The 22007-nt window shown below is 33.2% G+C and overlaps 1 protein-coding gene across 1 annotated transcript in view; it reads left to right on the plus strand.

Annotated features, from left to right (window-relative positions):
- Positions 1-22007, plus strand: part of BLTP3B (bridge-like lipid transfer protein family member 3B) — a 100824-nt gene that overhangs the window by 42549 nt on the left and 36268 nt on the right. The window contains exons 5-12 of the mRNA XM_065887279.1: positions 1435-1624; positions 2491-2631; positions 4501-4671; positions 8980-9160; positions 14055-14138; positions 15619-15801; positions 16327-16445; positions 19152-19293. Coding sequence (XP_065743351.1) covers positions 1435-1624; positions 2491-2631; positions 4501-4671; positions 8980-9160; positions 14055-14138; positions 15619-15801; positions 16327-16445; positions 19152-19293 — 1211 coding nt within the window. The remainder of the gene's footprint in view (positions 1-1434; positions 1625-2490; positions 2632-4500; positions 4672-8979; positions 9161-14054; positions 14139-15618; positions 15802-16326; positions 16446-19151; positions 19294-22007) is intronic.

Genomic DNA, 22007 nt, shown 5'->3' on the forward strand with positions numbered 1-22007 from the left:
TTTTCTAAACCCCAGGTAGACAACCACCTTTTTTTTATAACAAAATTACCTCAATCAAGCCAAGGACCGTATAAATTACTACACATACACCATTTCACTTAAGGACCACAGCAACCTTTTGAAATAGGTATGATTTTCATTTTACAAATGATGAAACTGAGGCTTAGAGATTTCCAGTAGTATTAATAATAATATACTACTATTTATAATACTATAAATAACAGTTATATCTTTTTCAGTATCTTGAGTCCAGAGATGGGCTATGTGGTTCATATGCATTATTTCATGCAATCTACACATAACCTACAAAGTGTATCCTGATTTAAAAGATGTCATCTAAATTTTAGAAAAGATGAGTAATTTTATTTATTCATTAAGATAGTAAATCAAGAAACATAGCAGCAGGTATAGAGGAGCAGTGTGCATGATCATTAAAAATGATGGCCTCACTTTTATGTGTGTTGGCTTTGAAATGTGTGAGAGGCAGCCAGGTAGAACTGTCTGGTGGACCTTTGAATTTTACAGTCTGAAGTTACAGCAAGAGATCTGGATAGTGATATAGATTTAGGAATAATGGTCATAATTGAAGTAAGGTGCCAATTTGGCAAACTTTCACCACCCCCCTGCCAAAATATACTGATAGTCTATATTCAAGTCATACTGTACTTACCATTCTTGAAATGTGACCTTTACTTTATTATTCTCCATGTCTTTGCTCATGCTTTTCCTTATTCTGAGATTTCCCTTCCTTTTCATCCCTCCTTGAGGAAAGTTCATCTTTCTTTCCTGGATATATTTCTCATTAACTATAAACAGTTTCTTCCTCTACCAAGTGTACTGATGATTCCTTTTAAAAAACACTTAATTACAGACTGCCTCATGTTTCAGTTGCTAAGATATGTGTTTTTTTTCCTACCCAAGTAACTTGCAAACCCTGTAACGCCACAGCTCTACTTTGTTTTTCTTTATGTCCTAGCATCATCTCCATAGTAGATGCTCAATACTTGCTGAATTGAATTAGAGAATGTGAACTTTTTCTGACTTTATTTCTAAATTATGAGATTATATTCCACTTGGCCTCTGCAACCTTCTTTGTGTCAAGAATTTAGCCCTCTTACTTACTAACATTGATGCCAGTTGTCTGCACTAATGCTTTTTGAGACTAGGCAACTTTGGAAGGTGATTATAATAATTTAGAGAGTAACTTCCAATTTTAAAAACCTTTTATCATTTTGAGAAGAACACTTTTTTTTTGTAACTTACATGTAACCAGACTAGATTATTGTTTTAACAAAAATGTGTTTTGTTAAACAAAAATGGATACTATTATGGCAGTTTGTGTACTTGTGTGAGAATATTAACAAAACTTTTTCACTTCTAATGATTTTATTTTGGTTTTAGTGCGTTATATTTTGTTCTGCTTTGTTTTCCCAGTGAATACGGCTTTGCTGAAAAAGTAGTTGAGGGAATTACTGTTTCTGTAAATTCCATTGTCATCCGCATTGGAGCAAAAGCCTTCAATGCATCCTTTGAACTTTCCCAGCTACGGATCTATAGTGTAAATGCGAACTGGGAACATGGAGATTTAAGATTTGCTCGTATTCAGGATCCACAGAGAGGAGAGGTAAAGATTTTTTCCTTTTCTTTCTTTGTTTAAAAAATGTTTTAGTCATTGATTGATATAAAAGTACATTTACAGTGGTGTGTTAGTTTCTGCTTTACAACAAAGTAAATCAGCTATACATATACATATATCCCCATATCTCCTCCCTCTTGGGTCTCCCTCCCACCCTCCCTATCCCACCCCTCTAGGTGGTCACAAAGCACCGAGCTGATCTCCCTGTGCTATGCGGCTGCTTCCCACTAGCTATCTATTTTACATTTGGTAGTATATATGAGTCCATACCACTCTCTCCAATAAAGATGTTAAAAAAATTTTTTTTAATAAATAAATTTTTAAAAAGTATATTTAAAATAATTACTTTTTATGGTTGCTTATATTCACATACTACTAGATTTACTTTTGCCCTTTAACTATACTTTTCTCTGTACTACTTTTAATCATTTAATTATATAATGTGCATATTTTAATGTTTTTACTGTAATATTTCAACTTGCAGAATTAATGAGTCCTATTTTAACTTCTTAGCTTCTCAGAATTGAATTTTAAATATATATAACTAAAATATGTTTTTAAAATTCTTCTTGGTTACATAATTCAAATGTTCTTTGTGCTTTATATTAAAATTAAATTACTTAGAATAAAACTGTTAACAGCTTTACAGATAATGAATATAATTATGAAGATGTGTTACTGAATTTGGAATTCTACAATTAAAAAAAATTAAAGCATAGTGAATAGATCTAGAATGTCATATGAAAATTAGTGAAGAAATACATTTTTATAATAACTTTTTTTTTGTTTTTACAAATCTACATTTTTCTTATTCTATTTTGTGTAAGTGAAGCTAATCTCTATATTCTCTTTAGGTTTTGACCTTTAAGGAAATAAATTGGCAGATGATTCGAATAGAGGCAGATGCTACCCAAAGCTCACATCTTGAAATTATGTGTGCTCCCGTTCGATTAATAACCAACCAATCAAAAATCAGAGTCACACTTAAAAGAAGAGTAAGTCAACAGGGTTACCCTTATGATTTATGTGATAGCTATTAGAATTGATGGGAAATTTAAAATTATTTTTTAGCTGAAATATTGGCATATTAAAAGTGTAAAATAAAAGGAAATATAGTGCCTCAAGCAATATTTGAAGAAATCTAATGTAATGGTAACATTTTTCAGGTTTCTAAGTTTAATATTTAGATTTTTTTTTTAATGTGACTTTATTCGGAAATAGGGTCTTTTTAAAAAAATTATTTATATAATTTATTTATTTTTGGCTGTGTTGGGTCTTCGTTGCTGTGCGTGGGCTTTCTCCAGTTGCCGCGAGTGGGGGCTACTCTTCGTTGCGGTGCACGGGCTCCCTTATTGCGGTGGCTTCTCTTGTTGCGGAGCATGGGCTCTAGAGCACAGGCTCAATAGTTGTGGTGCACGGGCTTAGTTGCTCCGTGGCATGTGGGATCTTCCCAGACCAGGGCTCGAACCCATGTCCCCTGCATTGGCAGTTTCTTAACCACCGTGCCACCAGGGAAGCCCACAGATTTTTATTTTTGATAAATTGAATAGGTTTCTCAGTTATCAAAGTTTTATTGAACATTAACTGTTTTATAATTTTACTTCTCCTTATTGAATCTTGCTCAGGAGTGGGTAAATGGTAAAGTCTTCACTATTAGTAACCAAAACGACTAGTTTTAGAAGGTTAAGATATGACTGGTAATTTAGATAAATAGGGACGATAGTTACTTAAGGATGTCAGTATTTGAGAGTCCACTGTGGATTGTGATGAAATTTAATGAGGGGGAATAACGACTTTTGTAAAAACTTGGCTCAATTAAAATCTCAACGATATGTTTTCTAGTACTAGACACAAATCACTGTACTAAATTAAATTGAAAAGAATTTTTCAGAGTATGACAATACAGGTATTCTAAAATGTGAAATATGGTTAAAATAGCATTTCAGTTTTTTATTAAATTTTTTTAAAAGATTTATTTATTTTTGGCTGCATCGGGTCTTAGTTGAGGCATGTGGGATCTTTTGTGTGGTGCACGGGCTTCTCTCTAGTTATGATGTGTGGGTTTTCTCTTCTCTAGTGGTGGCGTGCAGGCTCCAGGGTGCGTGGGCTCTGTATTTGTGGCCTGTGGGTTCCAGAGCACATGGGCTCTGTAGTTTGCGGCACGTGGGCTCTAGGTGACGCGTGCGAGCCCGGTAGTTGTGGTGCATGGGCTTAGTTGCCCCACGCATGTGGGATCTTAGTTCCCCGCCCAGGGATCGAACCAGCGTCCCCTGCATTGTAAGTCAGGTTCTTTACCACTGGAGCACCAGGGAAGTCCCTTTAATTAATTTTAATGCCCCTTTTTCTATTAGAATTACAGTTGACCCTTGAACAACACAGTTTTGAACTGCATAGGTCCACTTATATGTGGATATTTTTCAATAGTAAATACTACAGTACTACATGGTCTGAGGCTGGTTGAATCTGTGGATGTGGAGGAACGTTGGATATGGAGGAAATTTGGATACAGAGGGCCGACTATAAGTTATATGCATTAACCCCGCATTGTTCAAGGGTCAACTGGGGTTGAATTAACATAGGTAATTTTATGATTTATTAGCTATAAATGAAAAATTAAATTATATAAATACTTGTACCTATATAACTTGTTCCTGTTAAAGTACAGGAATCTATCAGTCCTTTTTACCACTGTATCTCCAATACTAGGAGATATTCCTTCCATATTATAGGAACTCAATAAATATTTGGTGAATAAGGAAGGATCCATATTTAAACCATTGAAAAATTTAAAACTTTTAAAAGATACAAGTGCATTATAAGTTTTATTTCTTGGCTTAATTTTATGAATCATTTTTTCCTGACAGTTAAAGGATTGCAATGTCATTGCAACGAAGTTAGTTCTAATGCTGGATGACTTATTATGGGTTTTAACGGATTCCCAGTTGAAGGCTATGGTACAATATGCAAAATCTCTTAGTGAAGCAATAGAAAAATCAACAGACCAAAGGAAGAGTATGGCTCCTGAACCTACACAGGTATGCTATTTTATGTTAATAGGAAAAACACTTCAGTTTACATGTAAATGGTTTAAAAATCAGAATGGTTGGTTGTTTTCTTTATGCAAAATAGATTATAATACTTTGAGTCCAAGAATCTTCTTATATATCTTACTATATTAATTTTACCTACATGGTATCTATATGAAAGCATATATTAAATGTATTTCTGTCTATATAGTACTTATCTTGTTTGGAGGTCTGTGCTTGGCATCAGAGTTACTGATAACATAAAAGTATTTTGGTGTTATAAATACTTCCTTTCAGGAAGTTAAAAAAATACAATTTAAAAATTACTAAAGTAAGTGCAAAAGGTAAAAACCTGGGTAATTATAGTCAAGGGAAAGAATGTAAGGATTAATATTAAAATAGGAAACTAAAGCCCTAGGGAATTGCTGAAGTTGAACACAAAACTGTTAGAATTGTCTGATGGCTGGGATGAAAATGGGGGAAGCTATTTATTGATCATTTTCTTAAAATCAGATGCATTACTAGTTTTTTCTTAAAAGAAAGAGGTATTCTAATCTTTCCTAGTAGTAAATTCTGAGAATTTGACATGAAGATTTTTGTAGAAGGGACGTTGAAAATCCCAATGTGTAGCGTCTTTTGATAATTTTATAAGTACGATTGACTTTTTATATCTATCCAATAAAGACTTAAAGGATATTGTGAAATCATACTTCTATGAATTATTTCATTAGAAACAGAGTAATTACATCTTAGATATATAGCTTGTTGGTGATCTGGCTGGTGCATGGGCTTTCCTGTGACTATCAGATTGGCATTGTTTACTGCCTGCCTGCTTTGTCATAAGGTGCAGGGCTACATGCTGTGGATGTAAAAATAAATATTGTCTGATCCTGCCCTCAAGGATCTCAGTGTAATGGGGAATCAAATATAAAACAAATCATTGCAGTTCAACGTATATGCGAGAGTGCAGAATTAAAAATGGGAATGATGAGATTATAGAAGCACAGAGAAGTTTTAATCAACTGCTTGTGGAGTTTGGAAAGGTTTCACAAAGAGGATAATGAAGTTAAGTCTTAAAAATGAGTAGAAGTTTCCAGGTGAGGGAAAGGGTATTTTGGACGAGGAAATAGAATCTGCAAAAGTATGATGGTGTTAAGGAGCATGGTATTTTCTGATAAAAATAAGGGGTTTGGTGTTCCTAGAGCATTATTTTTGAGAGTGAGGTACACATGCCTTGTGAATATATGACAACTTTCTAAGCTTTAAAGAAATTGTTTCACACCTTCCATTTTGAGGTGTACTCTTTCTTAAATTTGGACTACGTGAGAATGTTCTTGTGTTAAGATGTCTGACTGGTTCTCCCTTTCCATAATTCCTCGTATCCTAGTATCCTACTTTACAAATGAAAGGCATTCTTCTTACTCATCCTCATTCTTACTCTGATGGATTTGTTGGGGTGTGGGGGGTTGGGAAGGGAGGGTTTTGACTCAAAAACCTCTGGAAAATAAGACAGGCAATTTGAAATATTGCTGTCCATGTTGGAAGTGAATGACCCATGACAGACTAACAAATTAAGTGATTCCCACTTCTTTGCTTTCAACACATTTGAAGGAAGTTTAATAAATGTCAGCTGCTAGACTATTAAAAATAATTTTTTACAATAGATCACTTTGTGAATCCTGGCATGTAACTTGAAAGAGTTCAAAGAGTCGTGTCACACTGCTAAAACAAAATTCATTTCATTCTAATCTACTTATTTATGTTAACAAAGTTTCCCAGAGCTTTAAACGATAAAAACAAACAGAGAATTGATGGTGAACCCTGTATCATTCTACCAATAATTAATATTTATCCAATAAGATGTCTTCATAATTCTTCAAGGGAACCTAATTTTAAAAGTTTGATGAACAGAATACTGGACCATAGCGTGGAATAGAGTTTTCCTAGGCAGGTAGCCTGAGTTTAAGCAGAAGTAAGTGGCAACTAGACATGATGAGTATTATATGTTTACTTTTCCTATAGGCATGCAGAAGCCAATGGAAGTTTTAAAATAGGAAACAAAAGTCAAGTATGACATGGTAGTATTATAGAGGGTAGACTGAAGAGTAGGAAGATTGCTATTCTAGGGGAGGAGTGGACTTGGACCTCTGGTAATGGTTTGAAGAAGAAAAAACAAGCCAAATTGGGGAAAGACATCTGAGTCTTTCACCAGTTGAGGATAAAGAAGAGAGAAGAGAACTTTTCAAATAATTGGTAATTCCATTAGTCAATAGAATAAATGCAGAAGGAAGCAGGTTTGATTAAGGGAGGTAAGGCTGAGAAAAGGTAATAATGAGTTCCATTTTGGAGTGGGAAAAATAATTAAAGAAGTACAGGAGATAATATTTTACAATATTACCATCATAGACATAAACACTAGTCTGTTAAGGCTTGCAATAAGGATTTATGTAGCTTAGGATGTCATTAACAGAGATGGTAATTGAAATTAAAGACCAATAGACAAAATGTTGATGTTACTGTAGCTCTTACTTGTGCAATATGTAGATATGTTTATATAAAATAGAATGTAGATTAGGAAGCTAGATAAAGATACAGATTAGGAAACTAGAAACAAGGACAAAATTCTGTAATCCTACCACCATAACAAAACCAGTGTTATCATTTTGAGGTATTTCCTTACAGATTTTTTGCCTAAGCATCTGCATTTTTCCCTAGTTTTAGTAAGGATGTAGTAGCAAATGGCTATAGTTTTCTTCCATGTCATTAGTATTTGTAATTAGTATTTTTTGTCATGCCATAATATTTTATAGTAGATGTACTTAACCATTCACATTACTGTGGAGCTTCTTTCTTGGGTAGTAGTTGTCACGTCACTACTTTAGTTATCATACAGAATGTCCTGATCACTTGAGGTACCAAGAGAGTGCATTACAGAGTGAAATAGGTGACAGTTTTCCTTTGCTCAACTTTATAACTTGAGAGCCTTACAAACTTGAAAATTAAGAGTTTTTTAAGATTATTCATGAGGCAAAAGAATTTATAGTGACCCACTTTTCCCCCCACAATTGTCATCCAAAAACCTAAATCTACCTCAGAATGAAGAAAAGTGTTTGTAGGGAGATTAATGCTTATGTTTTTATTTGTATCAGTATTTGTCTTGATGAAAAAGAGGATACATGATTAAAGAAATACAGGAGAGTGTTTTCTTTCAAAACAGTACCATCATAGACATAAATAATAGTCTGTAAGGCTTTGAAAGTAGATGGGGGAAAACGTAAGAAAAAGTGATTTTTCTGATGGAAATCAGTTTAACAGTTAATTAGTAAAAAAGCTTACTTGAGCCCCTAGAATTTAAGCCTTCACAACTATATTTCATCTTTGCTTTTCTTTAAATAGTGTGGGCCCCAATCATTTTCATTGAGACATTCTCATTTACTGAGTACACTTTGAAATTCTTTTACAGTATGACCATAGTTTTTACTATTAAGAATATGTATATTGTATACAAGCTATATGTATATAGTACTTTAATTTTCTGTAAATAACTATACTTTTAATGAACTGTTCTTAATTAGAAAAATTTTAAATATTTTTAATAATAAATCTGGTCTTCATTTTGTTAATTGTTACCAGAGTTTCATGTATAGTTCTATGGCTAACATGTACATATCATCTCACAGTATTCTTGTGTATGCAGAGTTATTTTAGGCTGTTGGAGGTTCACAGATGTCTTTATACTTCAACAGTATTCTGTTTTTTCTCTTTGGGGAGAAAAGAATGTGAACTCACAATCCGTTATAAATCTCTTCTGCTTTCTGGCTTCTTCAGATATCCAAGTTCAGAGGACATACCACACCTCTTAAGAGGCATGAGAGCACGTATAGTACTAAATAATATCACAAGTGCTTTTACAAAGTAATGATTTATTTCTACAGGACATAAAATAGTGTATATAGCTGATCACATTTGTTTTCTTTTTCAATATATAAAACTAATAATATTTAAATAAGCTGCCTTTAATAGTTAAAAATATATTTTCTAAAACAGGAAGGGCTATAAATATATAAATATAGCTATTCAGATATTTACTAAAATGTATTGGGTTCATATTCAAATTATTTACATTTCTCCAGTTTTTAGGCTTTAGTTTTATTCCTACATAATACAGAAAATATTTTAGGAAACTGAGTTACTGATACAAAAGAAAATGTATTTGCTTATTTTTTATGACTTTATTACTAAAAATATTTCAGTTTTTTTGAGTGGGGAATGTCAAATATTTAACTTGCAGTGCTAAGGCAGTTTTGAATCTTTTAGAGCTCTACAGTAGCCCCATCTACCCAGCAAGTGAAGACACCACAGACTTCAAATGCTCCTGATCTAAATGATGCAATTGTGAAACTATTCAATGACTTTGATGTTAAAGAAACCTCCCATCACTTAGTGATTTCTCATCTAGATCTACACATATGTGATGATATTCATGCTAAAGAAAAAGGTAATAAATAATAAAAGCTGCTGTTTGAAACTATTTTTGGTTTTTCTAGAACTTACTACACATCTGGATTGTTTATCGTATGCAATATATAGTCTGTACTCTTAAGATAACTAGTCATAATTTTATCATTCATTGAGGTATGTAGGTGAAAGGTGTAATTTTAAGCATTGTATATTGGTATAAAATTTTATTTTGCTTTAATAGTACCTCAACATAATTAATTGTTAGCTGTCAATGCTAATGGTAAAATTCGTTTTTTTTTCACGACTGACATCCTTAGAGGTTGATGAAAAATTAGACTAGCCTTTGAATTAACTTTTTCATAATTTTGAAATTGTTTGTAAATTAAATTTTAGTCCACACTCAATTCATAATTATTTGCACGTGTATTTTCACTCGATCTTAGACAAAAGGCCGAAAAGCGATGCACATGCATTTTCAGCATGATGGTTTATCTACATTTTTCTGACCCTATGTGCATATAAACACAACTATGTGGCTGTTTAACATTTCTTGTGTCTCCTTACTCCAGATCCTCCCTAAATTTGGTCAGGAAGCTAAATCCCAGTTAGGAAGGTTTTTTCTTTCCTTTTAGCTTTTGCTTCTCTTATTTTTCCCTATTTAGTAAACACAGGTAATGGGGTTAGCAGGGAGCTGCTCTTGGTCATTTTGAAAATCTGTGGTTCCACACTCTAGGTGCTGGGCATTTCTGTTTCTCCTCCAGAGAGTGTCTCTGGCCCATAAGCGTTGGAAGGACTCGTCAGGTAGTCCTGCCTCTAGGACAGTGTTTCTCACACCTTGGTGAGCATGAGAATCAAGCTGAGAATCTTTTTTCAATGGAGACATCCAACCTGGGGCCTCAGACCTGAATCAGAATCTATGTCTATGAGAGTTGTTGCTCTGAATTTTTAAAGCTGAGAGAGTGAATATTGAGACCAACCCCTGTAACTTATGTTGCTCCTATACTTAGCAATGGAAGTTACCTTGCCTTCTCAGAAAGGGCAGCCAGATATCAGCTACCAGATAAAAGGGTGGAGCAGCAAAGGTAAGGAAGTTTTGGAGTTTGGAGAGAGATTTGCTGTCTTTTGTTTGTCTACCTTTGTCATTTGGCTTGTAGTTGGCATCTTCTGCTTTAGTGATTTGAAAGGAAAATCAAAAAAGTTAAAACAAACCAAAATAACAAAATGAGGGGTCAAGGTTAAGTGATCAGCAAAAACCCAGAAAACTGTTTTCTCAGCTCTTTTACATTCCTCCCTCTATATTCCCTCATAGAATAAGCTAAATGATGTTATTTAAGGAGAAAACCCCTCCACCAAAATAGCTTCCTCATCTTAAAGATCTATAATCAGTTCTCTGCTATTCTAAAATCCAGAAGGGTCTGAAATGCTTTTTCATAAGTTTGTAAAGAATTCATTTGCTGGCAAAACTTCATCTAAATGAGCACGTTGCTATTTATCATCTTTCTTTTACCCGCTTAGTGTAAATACTTGAGTTTTGCTGCAGAATTACTATCTTTTGTTACTTAGTGCTGCCTCAGAACCTGCTGGCAGTTCATATATGTATGTATACACAGATATACATACTTTAATAAGATCTAAAACAGTTCTGAATTCTGAAACATTTGGCTCCAAGGGTTTTAAATAAGGGATTGTAGATCTGTACTAGAAATTCTGCCGGTTGAGATAAATTGCAGTTAACAAATTAATATAGAGAGTGTGTACATAGCTCTATACTAATTTGTATTTGATTTGTCTATGCTGTTTTAATGTTTGAGTTCTATGTTGGAGTTACACTGACTTTTCATCTACTTTGGATTTCTCTTTTACCTTTTTTTATTTTTATTTTTTCTTCTAGTTTTATTGAGGTATAATTGACATACAGCACTGTATAAGTTTAAGGCATACAGCATAATGATTTGACTCACATACATCATGAAATGATTATCACAGTAAGTTTAGTGACCATCATCATTTCATATAGATACAAAATTAAAGAAATTAAATTTTCCTTGTGATGAGAACTCTTAGGATTTATTCTCTTAACTTTCATGTACAACATACGGCAGTGTTAATTACATTTATCATGTTGTACATTATATTCCTAGTACTTATTTATCTTATAACTGAAAGTTTGTACCTTTTGACTGCCTTCATCGCATTCTCCCTTCCCCCACCCCTTGCCTCTTGTAACCACAAATCTGATCTCTTTTTCTATGAGTGTGTTTGCTTTTGAAGTTTAGTTGACCTACAGCACTATGTTAGTTCCTATTACACAACATAGTGATTCATTATTTCTATACATTTCAAAATGATCACCGTGATAAGTCTAGTTATGATCTGTCCCCGTACAAAGATACTATGTAATTATTGACTATATTCCCCACACTGTACATTTCATACCCATGACTCATTTATTTCACAACTGGAAGTTTGTACCACTTAATCTCCCTCACCTATTTTTCTTCTTCCCCTATCCCCCTGCCCTCTGGCAATCACCTATTGACAAATACTGTATGATTTCACTTATATGTGGAATCTAAAAAACAAAATAAATGAACAGACATAACAAAACAGAAACAGTTTTAGATACTTCCAATCTTTTTTTTTTTTTTTCTTGGAGCATCATTTATTTTCAATGAGGAGTCATTTAAAACATGATTTTTGTATTAAAATATAGTAGTATAGTTTACAGAATTCAAGAACATTTACAAAAGAAAGCATGAAATTTCAAAGGCATTTGTCACTAGTACCAGAGAACCAGGGTTCTCATACTTCTGCCATTCTTGGGTATTTTACTGGCAGAGTCTGAGCAGCATAATTAGATTTCTGGCAACTCCAAATCATTGCAACTTCTATCCCCTGTGCCTTCAGTTGCTCCTGAATCTCTTCTCAGAAGTTTTATAAGCATAAGCGTATTTGTACAAAGCACAAGTAAATTTAATTAAGATTATGTCCACCAAAATCAAGCAACTCTTCATTTGAAATATTATTTTTTTAAATTATCCCCAATTAAAGCACTATTTCAGCATACTATGCTGGTTAGTGACACATGTCTGAAGGCAGATTGTCTGGACTCTCTACCATGCAACAGCTGTGTGACCTTGAATGAGTAACTTAACCTCTATGTTCTTCAATTTCATTGGCCCTTCATAAGATTGTTACAAGATTTAAATGGGTCAGCATTTGTAAAGCATCTAGAAAATTACTTGGAATATAATAAGTGGTACAAACCTTGTTGTACAGAGCCCTAAAGTTTTATTTTTCTACAGCTTTATTTTCAGGTAGAAGGAATATGGCTATCCATATAAGGAGTTTCATAACCTCATCTTGAGGTGATAACCTTGGGTGGAATATATCTATCGGTCAACTTTCTAGTGATCCAACCTTTAGTATCATTAGAAGGGAAGGCAAAGTGCCAAAAAAGAGAACTTCTAACCCTAAAGAGCTGTTTAAGGGTGTTTTGACATCCCAAAAAGCAATAGAAAGACTAGGACAAATGGAAGCCCTGCCAAATAGCATTTATTTCAAAAATGTGAGAGACTTGATCTCTAAATTCTATTTTGAAGAATCACATTTTAAACCAAGGGGCAAACATTAATGCCACATTCTATTCAGTGGCATTTAAAGAAGACCAACTACATTTACTTAAGGGTGTTTTGGGGAGGTTGTTTTATTTTTTGTCTGATAGATTCTAAAAGCATAGATTCTATTCCAAATACCATATCTAAGAAATTATCTAAGCTTCTGCCCAACTAGATGACAGAAGCTTATTCTAAGAGTGAGGATCCATGCTTTTGCTCTATTATAATATACCCATAATTAAATGGCAGTAAAAAACTAGCAATCTTAAGTTTTTCTGATAAGCCTGGCTTAGTAATTCTCAAGCTTTTTAGTCTCAGGACCACTTTACACTCTCAAAAACTATTAAGAACCTCAAGAGGTTTTTTTACGTGGATTATATCAATAAATATTTACAGAATTAGAACATTTGAAATGGAAAAAAAAATTTTTTTTTTTGGATACTTCCAATCTTAACATAGCTGTGTGACTTTAGAAAACTTACCTAACCTAGTAGATTCAATTGCTTCTTCAACAAGAGGCAGGATGATATAAGGCAGTGGTTAGGATTTCCTGGTTTCAAAACCAGCCCTACACTAACTGATTGTATGACCTTGGCCTATTTGCTTAATTTTCTTATCTAGAAAATAGGCATAATATTAATGGTATCTATTTCATCGGGTTGCCATGAAGAGCAAATGAATAAGTACACTTTAAAAATTTAAAACAATGTTTGGCATATGGTAAATATATGCCAAATATATATGTAAATATAAAAGTTCTGCTATTCTTGTATCCTCACCTTTTAGCTTAGTACCTTGCAGGGGATAGGGGCTCAATAAATACTTACTAGGTTGAATTGCATTTCTTTCTTTTTCCAAAAAATATTTATTTATTTATTTATTGTCTGCATTGAGACTTAGTGTGGCACGTAGGATCTTTCGTTGTGGTACACAGGCTTCTCTCTAGTTGGGGTGCACAGGCTTCTCTCTAGTTGTGGCACGCAGGCTCCAGAGCGCATGGGCTCTGTAGTTGTGGCACTCAGGCTCCCTAGTTGTGGCATGAGGGCTTATAGTTGCCCTGTGACATGTGGAAACCTAGTTCCCGGACCAGGGATTGAACCAGTGTCCCCTGCATTGCAAGGCAGATTCTTAACCACTGGACCACCAGGGAAATCCCTGAATTGCATTTCTTAAAATCCTTATTGTATTAACCTCGGTAACAGAGAGACAGTTATCACTGCTTGGACTGCAGGTATGGTAAATGAAATGTTTCTTATATTTGCTTAATACTTCTTTCTCTGTCTCTCTTTCAATTTCATCTTTTTCCTTTCCCAGAGTCAAACAGACGTATTACTGGAGGGGCTATGCAACTGTCTTTTACACAGCTAACTATAGATTATTATCCTTATCACAAAGCAGGTTTGTATAACCTATCTTGCTTTTAAATTATATAGCCAATTTATTTTGTTTTGTTGTTATTTTATTATTTTGTTTTAATTTTTTAAGGAGAAAAGAGATCAAGGCATTTATTATTTCCCCCCCGCCTGGCAGTATCTTACCAAGCAAATGTAATTGCCATGGAAGATATTCATGAATCTTATATTAAGGTTTATGTAGATGATTAGTAAATATAATTGTTAGAAATTGAAAATATTGTAAACTGATTTAAAACTTTAAAAAATTAGAAGATAGAAGACATATTTGTGCTATTTTGTTAATTATGACAAAAGCAAGTTATTAATGTTTTGAATTTTTTAATTATATATATTCAAAAATCAAAAAAGAAAATAAAGCAAAAGGATAACAGTGATTTTAGTTAAATTGTAGGATTCCAGGAACTTTTTTTTAAAAACTTTTTTGTATTTTCTAAATTTCATCAATAGATAAGAGTTAATAGGTTCTTTAATAATCACATATTGATAGGCACTTCCCCCCCAAATAATAAAAACAAAAATATGTATGTTTATGGCCAAATTAAGTAATTTGACCTTATACTCATCTCTGCATTTTGGTGATATGTGGCTTTTTATTTTTTAATTCATACAAATAAGAAAAAACAAATAACTATAATGAGTTTTCTAGAACTTTTAAAATATGATAACATTTTTCTCTTCACAAATTTCAGTTTCTCAGTGTTTGTCATTTCTGTGTCAGTACCTGGTAGAATTTAAAGGTTGTACTATTTGTTTAGAGTTTTGTTTGAAGGGCTTTGTCTTACAGTTTGACCTCCTGATTCATAAGTGACTTACATATACTGAAAATAATTTTTACCATAGAAATCATTCCTATTTAGAAGGTAAAACTTTTAGTCATAAAGTAGGTTTTATTTTCTTAACCCTTTTATGTAGATCCTACTTTTCTTAATTGCTACAGATAAACCTAATAATCCTGATTTTAAATTTTTCCTCCAAAAATCCTATATGTGATATATATATATACACATATACATACATATATATATGTGTGTGTATACATACATACATATATATATATGGCTGCATTTACTCACTTTACAACAAATCTCTGATGAAGAGACTTTTTCCTATATGGTATTTACTGGGATTCTATTCAATGGAGGCATGCCAGGGGTTGAGCATTCAGTGAAGGGTGACCAGCATTGCTGCTTCTTATTGAAACTTTGAGTGATGTTCTACCTCAGATAGGTTCTAGACAGAAACCCTCCCAGGTTATTTGCTTTTGACACTCTTTCCCTCTATTCTAAATGTTTTACTCATATTTTCTAGGAAGATTAATGTCTGTAGTAGGTGAAAGCTTCAAATTTATTAGAAGGTTAAAGAATCCCTTGAGAAAATGAATATTTATCATTAGAAGCTCTGCTATAATTGAATAAATGAAAAATGTGCATTTTTCAGTGAAATACTTGTTATTCATTTTACAGGAGATAGTTGTAATCATTGGATGTATTTTAGTGATGCAACGAAAATAAAAAATGGTTGGGCCAACGAGTTGTTACATGAATTTGAGTGCAACGTTGAAATGCTTAAACAGGCTGTAAAGGATCATGATGTAGGTTCACCTCCTAAATCCCCAACACATGCCTCTCCCCAGCACACACAAACAGGTATTTTACCTCTAACAACATTATGTCATTCCCCTGATATTAATTGGGTGTGTGTATGTGTGTGAGTGTGTGTGTATGTTCACCATATGGTATTTTCTGTAAATAAATATGGTGTTTAATTAATGTCTAAAAAGCCTGTACCTCATTCGGATCATAGGCCTATAGGTCAAAGCACTTTTTAATTTAATATGACTAATAAAAGTAATACCCATGTAGAATATTTCAGACTCTTAAATGACAGGTAGATTTCTCTTTTTAACAAGAATTCCACCCAAAAGTTATTGTATGAGAGTTTCTTCAATGTGATATGATTCCCATTTAAAGAATAATTATCACAAAATAAAAGAGTAATCATCATAATAACTTATGTTCTTATATCAGTTTATATATAAAGTATTTCCACATATGTTACCTTGTTTGAGAAATTAGGGTTCATCTATATTTCTAGTAGCTGTCTTAGTAATAAAAGAGTGACTGGTAAAAATAATTTTACTATAAATTAAAAGGAATTTTTGTTTCCCACAGAGAAAGACTCAACTCTGAAAGGGACTTCCAAAACACCTACAGTGTTACCTCAACAATCCAAAGTTAAGTTAATGTCTAGTTCTGTTGTGGTTAGACTTGCAGATTTCAATATATATCAGGTATGTTTTATTTCTTAAATCTTCTGATAAACACCTTTAGTATCTCCTGCAAACAACTCTTATAAACCAGTGCCACCATTTTATTTAAAAACATCTTGACTAGTATTGTGAAATGGCTAAATTAGAAGAGAAAATACCAGTTCATTAATTTTCACTTATATGGTTACCCAGAATTAGGCAAACTGTGAGGTTAAGGGCACAGTTTGCCTGACTGCCAAGTCTGCACAAGACTTCTGGCACCAACTGTAGTTTCTGGGGTTTCCCTAAACTACCCTCAGATTTGAGAATTTACTAGAAAAACTCAAAGAACTTGCTGAAATCAGTTATACTCAGAGTCACATTTATTACAAGGCAGGAATACGAATTAGAACCAGCCATAGGAAGAGAGCACAGAGTGGAGTTTCAAAGGCTGCAAATTCAGAATTTCCTTGTCCCTAGGAAACATTAGCCTCCCAGAATGAACATGTAACAATATGTATGAAATATTGCCCATGTAGTTGAACTCAGTCTCTACAGGTGGTCTTAAACACTACTAAGACTATCAAGTGTGGTCAGTCCCATTCTGAGTTATCTTGTGAGCATAAACTATCAGTTGTGGTCTCAGGGGTCTACGATGAATGGGAAATTCCAAGACTTTAGAATTACCTCCCAGGACTTTCCCAGCGGTCCAGTGATTAAGACTCTGCCTTCCATTTCAGAGGGCGTGGGTTTGATCCCTGGTCGGGGAACTAAGATCCCACTTGCCATGCAATGCGGCCAAAAAAAAATTTTAGAAGAAAACATGAAAAAAAAAAAGAATTACCTCCCAAGAGTAGGGACAAAGGCCAGACCTCTCTTTGTAGGCCAGATTCCTTATTTCACAAAGGTCTTAGTGGAATAAACTAGAATACGATATTTGCTTAATTAACTACTAAGTATTGACTATACTGTGAACATAATTTTATAGCTAAGAACTCTGTCCTATTTATACTAACATTCTTATTCAGGCTATAATCGGTACAACATGGTCTAACATCACAATCCTTGAGACCAACACGGTAAAAATATGACCCTTTTTTTTTTTTTTTAATTAAAGGATTTCAAGTATGTATTATCATTTGTGAATTGTGTGTATATTTTGGTAAGTCTGTGTCTTTGAGACTTAGTTTTATCTGGAAAGGTTTCATTTTACTCAGTAGTTTTCAACTAGGACCAGTTTTGCCCTCCAGAGGACATTTGGCAATGTCTGAGGACAACTTTTGTTGTCACAGCTGGAGGGGGTTGCTGCTGACATCTAGTGGGTAGAGATCAGTGTTGCTGCTGAACATTCTACAGTGCACTGGACAGCCCCCATAACAAAGTTATCTGGCCCCAAATATCAATAGTGCCACTTCTGAGATACCCTGATTTAAGAGTTATTTTCTTATTGTGCAATTGCTTCTTTATGTTCTCTATATAATGCATTATATTTGAATAAATTCGTATGGAAATGGGGAAGGGGAATCACCCATAATCCCATATGATTGAGAATGAAATACAATAAAGAAATCCCACATACACGAATACATCAGAACAAAACAAACAAAAGTAACTGGAAGAAAATAAGATAGTATGTTCACCCCAATTTGAATAACTTTTTAACTATTAAAAGAAAAAGGAAAAAAGCTATTGTCTACTATATAAAATAACTTGACACTCTGGAGTTGAAAAGAATTTGTTTCCATGTATGCAGAGAAAAGCTTCTTATTAGACAATGTAAGGAACTGACTTAAATTTATGAAGACTGTACAAATAATCAAAGGTTTGATTAACAATTTATACAAGGGGAAACAAGTAAAACATTGAAGAGTCATTCCACTTCACATGAGAAATATACATGTTTGTTGAATGAATGAAAAAAAATAACCTTGAGATATATCCCTGGGTCTGCTAAACAAGCATAAATAAATGAAACTGATAAAATGCTATTGGTTGAACTTTGGAGAAATTAGTATACAAGTTTTTGATGTGATTATAAATTAGCTGTTTTGGGCAGAGAGTAAAAAATGTGTAACATGAATCTTAAAACTAATAGTCTTTTTGGAAAAATAATTTAAGAGCTTAAACTATTTGACAGGAGCATTTATAGTGTACTGTTATTTTTAAATTAATTTTTATTGTGGTAAAATATACATGACATAACATTTATCATTTTAACCATTTTTAAGTGTACAGTTCATTGGCATTAAGTATATTCACATTGTTGTACAACCATCACCACTGTCTCTGTAATTTTTCTGTTATTCTAAACTAACATTCTGTATATAATTATTTTTCATAATAATGAATTATGGTAAAGAACTATTATAAAGTACATAGTTGGGAAGCAGTCTAGTCTTGAGGACTTGTATCTGTGTCCTGACTCTGCCACTTAACTTATTTGTATTGTCTTACAGAAATATTCTGTCTGTTATTGTAAGGCTCAAAGTAGTAAGTTTGCAAACAAAATTGTACAGAGTTGACTTTGTAATAAGAATCCAAAGAGGTTATAGTTTTATGAATAAGTTAATTGGTATTATTTTAAAATAATTTAATATGAAATGAAATATATGATAAAGATTACATTGGCAATTAACTAATTAATTATTGGAAGTAGTTTTAAGAGTTTGAAGTATTGTCCATGTTGCATAAATTCTTTGGAAAGGGCTTTGTTTAGTGTTACTTCAATAAAATTAATTATTTTTTCAGGTCTCTACAGCAGAACAATGTCGTTCTTCCCCCAAAAGTATGATTTCTTGCAATAAAAAATCCCTGTATCTTCCACAAGAAATGTCAGCTGTCTATATAGAATTCACAGAATATTACTATCCAGATGGAAAGGATTTTCCAAGTAAGAATTTCCTTTTTTGTTATTGTTTGTCCATTACTTGGGAAGTTGATTTTTTCTTGCTAAAGTTTTCAAGTATTATAAATGTGAAAAAAGAAAAAAGTCCATTGTTCTTTGCCCTTGTAATCATTGTGTTTAGTATATAACTCTAGTATAGCATTTTTACTTACTTATTATTTGTTCATATGTTCTTTTCCCTTACTAGCTTGTAGCATCCTTGATATCAGGAACCATGTAGTATTCATGCTTCATTTTATCCCTGAGGTTTGACTCATTTTTGTTCTTAGTAGCTGTTGTTAAATGAAAGAATGAATGAAAGTTAGGTTATTGTAGAATAAGGTCATTTTTTTTTCTTTAGTAAAACTTCATTTATATTTCAGCTACATAAAACTCTATTTCATTAAAAAATGAATAGTGAAGTTAGCCTTTTAGTTATAGAGAATTTGGGAGGCTAGGTTTTGATACCCAAATGTGTACCTTGGACAACTTTTGGCACTGTCTTTTGTTAGAAACATTGAAATACATGAATTTTTATTTGTAAGCTACTTTATGATTATACGTTTGTATTCTTTGCTATTGTCTCAGTTCATCTAATTCTTCAAACTAAAATTTACCTTTGTTTATGTGGTACCTTTTTCATTATTTTGGTTGAAAATTATAGTTGAGAAAAAGTGTTTAAACGAAATAGGTTATGTTATTTGAGGAAAAAAAATTTTTTTAAGTAGAACTCCAGATTCTTTGACCTACTTAGCTCGTTTGTTTAATAGTCACTTAATATAGGTTTTTAGTTTCAAAGGGAATTTCTGATGCTCATGCCTTTGTTGTTAAATTTAAAAAAAGATATCCTTTGGAGAAAGAAATTACTTTGGAGAAAGAGATGTCAAACTATTTTATCATTTTAATCCTCATTTGTAATGACCTTTTAGTATCTAATCTCCTCACCATCTTCATGCTTTTCAGTATTCTTTTGTGTATTTCAAATTTGTTTTCTCTTCTACCTCCTTGACTGAAACAGTGAGAAAATTAAGATAGGTTAAGGCATTTGCTCAGCACCTTATGAAGAATAAAATGGCCCAGCTGAAACTCAAGTATAGGTCTTCTAAATCAAAATTCTTCCTACCCTTTCCCCCCAACTATATTTCACCGCCTCCCCAGGTTATTCACAACTATTTACCTATAATTGGATAATCCCATTGTTTCCAACACCCGCCCACCAAATTGTTTTCCTTAAATAATGTCTCATTCATTGAACTAGTAACTTTTCTTCAGACTAAAGCCTATAGTTTCCAGGATTTCAGACTTCTAATCTAGGTTTATTTCTATCAGTTTTGTTAACATGCACCAAGGGAATTATAATCCCATTCTATAATCTATATGATTTTTTCTCATAAAAATATAAAACTCCTTCCCAGCAATTTAAATCTTAGCCACCTAGGAGTGAAATTGGTTGCTTACGTTTAACTGTTTTCAACTTTTTATTATGGAAAATTTCAAACAGATATAAAAGTAAAGAACATAGTATACTGAATCCCTGTGTATAGGGATCCATTTTCAGTTCTCACATTTCGTCTTTCTGTTAAGCAATCCAACTTAAAAAATATATAACCTTAAAAAAAATATATATATATATAACCTTTTTTTATAATTGTAAATGTAACATACATTCATTATATTAAAAAAAAAAGAGAAAATGGCCAAAAATTTAAAAAATGCCTGTGAGCCTACAACTTAGAGACAACTTCTACTAACATAAGTGTATCAGTTTGCTATGGCTGCCATAATAAAATACCACAGACTAGGTGGTTTAAACAACAAATTTATTTCCTCACAGTTTTGGAGGCTAGAAGTTCTAGGTCAGAGTGTTGACAGGGTTGTTTCCTCAGAGACCTCTTTCGTTGGCTTGTAGATGGCTGTCTTCTCACATGGTCTTTCCTCTGTGTGTGTCCATTTTTTAAGCTCTTCTTATGGCACCTGTCTTATTGGACTAGAGCCCACCCATATTAACTCATTTTTACCATAATTGCCTCTTTAAAAGCCCTATCTCCAAATACAGCTAAGTCTGAGGTATTAGGGGTTAGAACTTCAGCATATCAATTTTGAGGGGATGCATTTCAGACTATAACAATAAGTATAGTGTTGTTAGTTCTGTTTTTAATGTATGCATTTCTTTAACATATTTGATTTACATCCTGTCCTTTTCCCTTAATGATCCCAGTTTCTACAAGTTCATTTTAAATATCTTTAATAGCTATGTACTAATCTATTTCATAAGTAGACCCCTGTTAGAAACTGCAGGTAGATCTTTCTACTGCTTAGTGTAGCAGGTTTCTTCCTCTATCCCAGATATGCAGTCAGGGTTCTTCTATCCTGGACTACATTTGCTCTCTAGTTCTCTCTGTGGCTGCCATCATCACTCAATCTGTATTTGAGATTCCCTCCACTTTCTTCCCTTGACATGATCGCTTCAGCAACCCACTTCCTTACTATCTTCAGAGAAAAGCACCTCCACATCCCAATAAGATGTTTCTGTTTATATATATAAATGTAAATATATATATTTAAATTTATTTATTTATTTTTGGCTGCATTGGGTCTTCATTGCTGTGCGCAGGCTTTCTTTAGCGGCTACTCTTTAGATGGGGTTACTCTTTGTTGCAGTGTGAGGGCTTCTTATTGCGTTGGCTTCTCTTGTTGCAGAGCACGGGCTCTAGGTGCGT

This window comes from Phocoena phocoena, chromosome 11, assembly GCF_963924675.1.
Source record: "Phocoena phocoena chromosome 11, mPhoPho1.1, whole genome shotgun sequence".
In the NCBI taxonomy this organism is placed as follows: domain Eukaryota; kingdom Metazoa; phylum Chordata; class Mammalia; order Artiodactyla; family Phocoenidae; genus Phocoena; species Phocoena phocoena.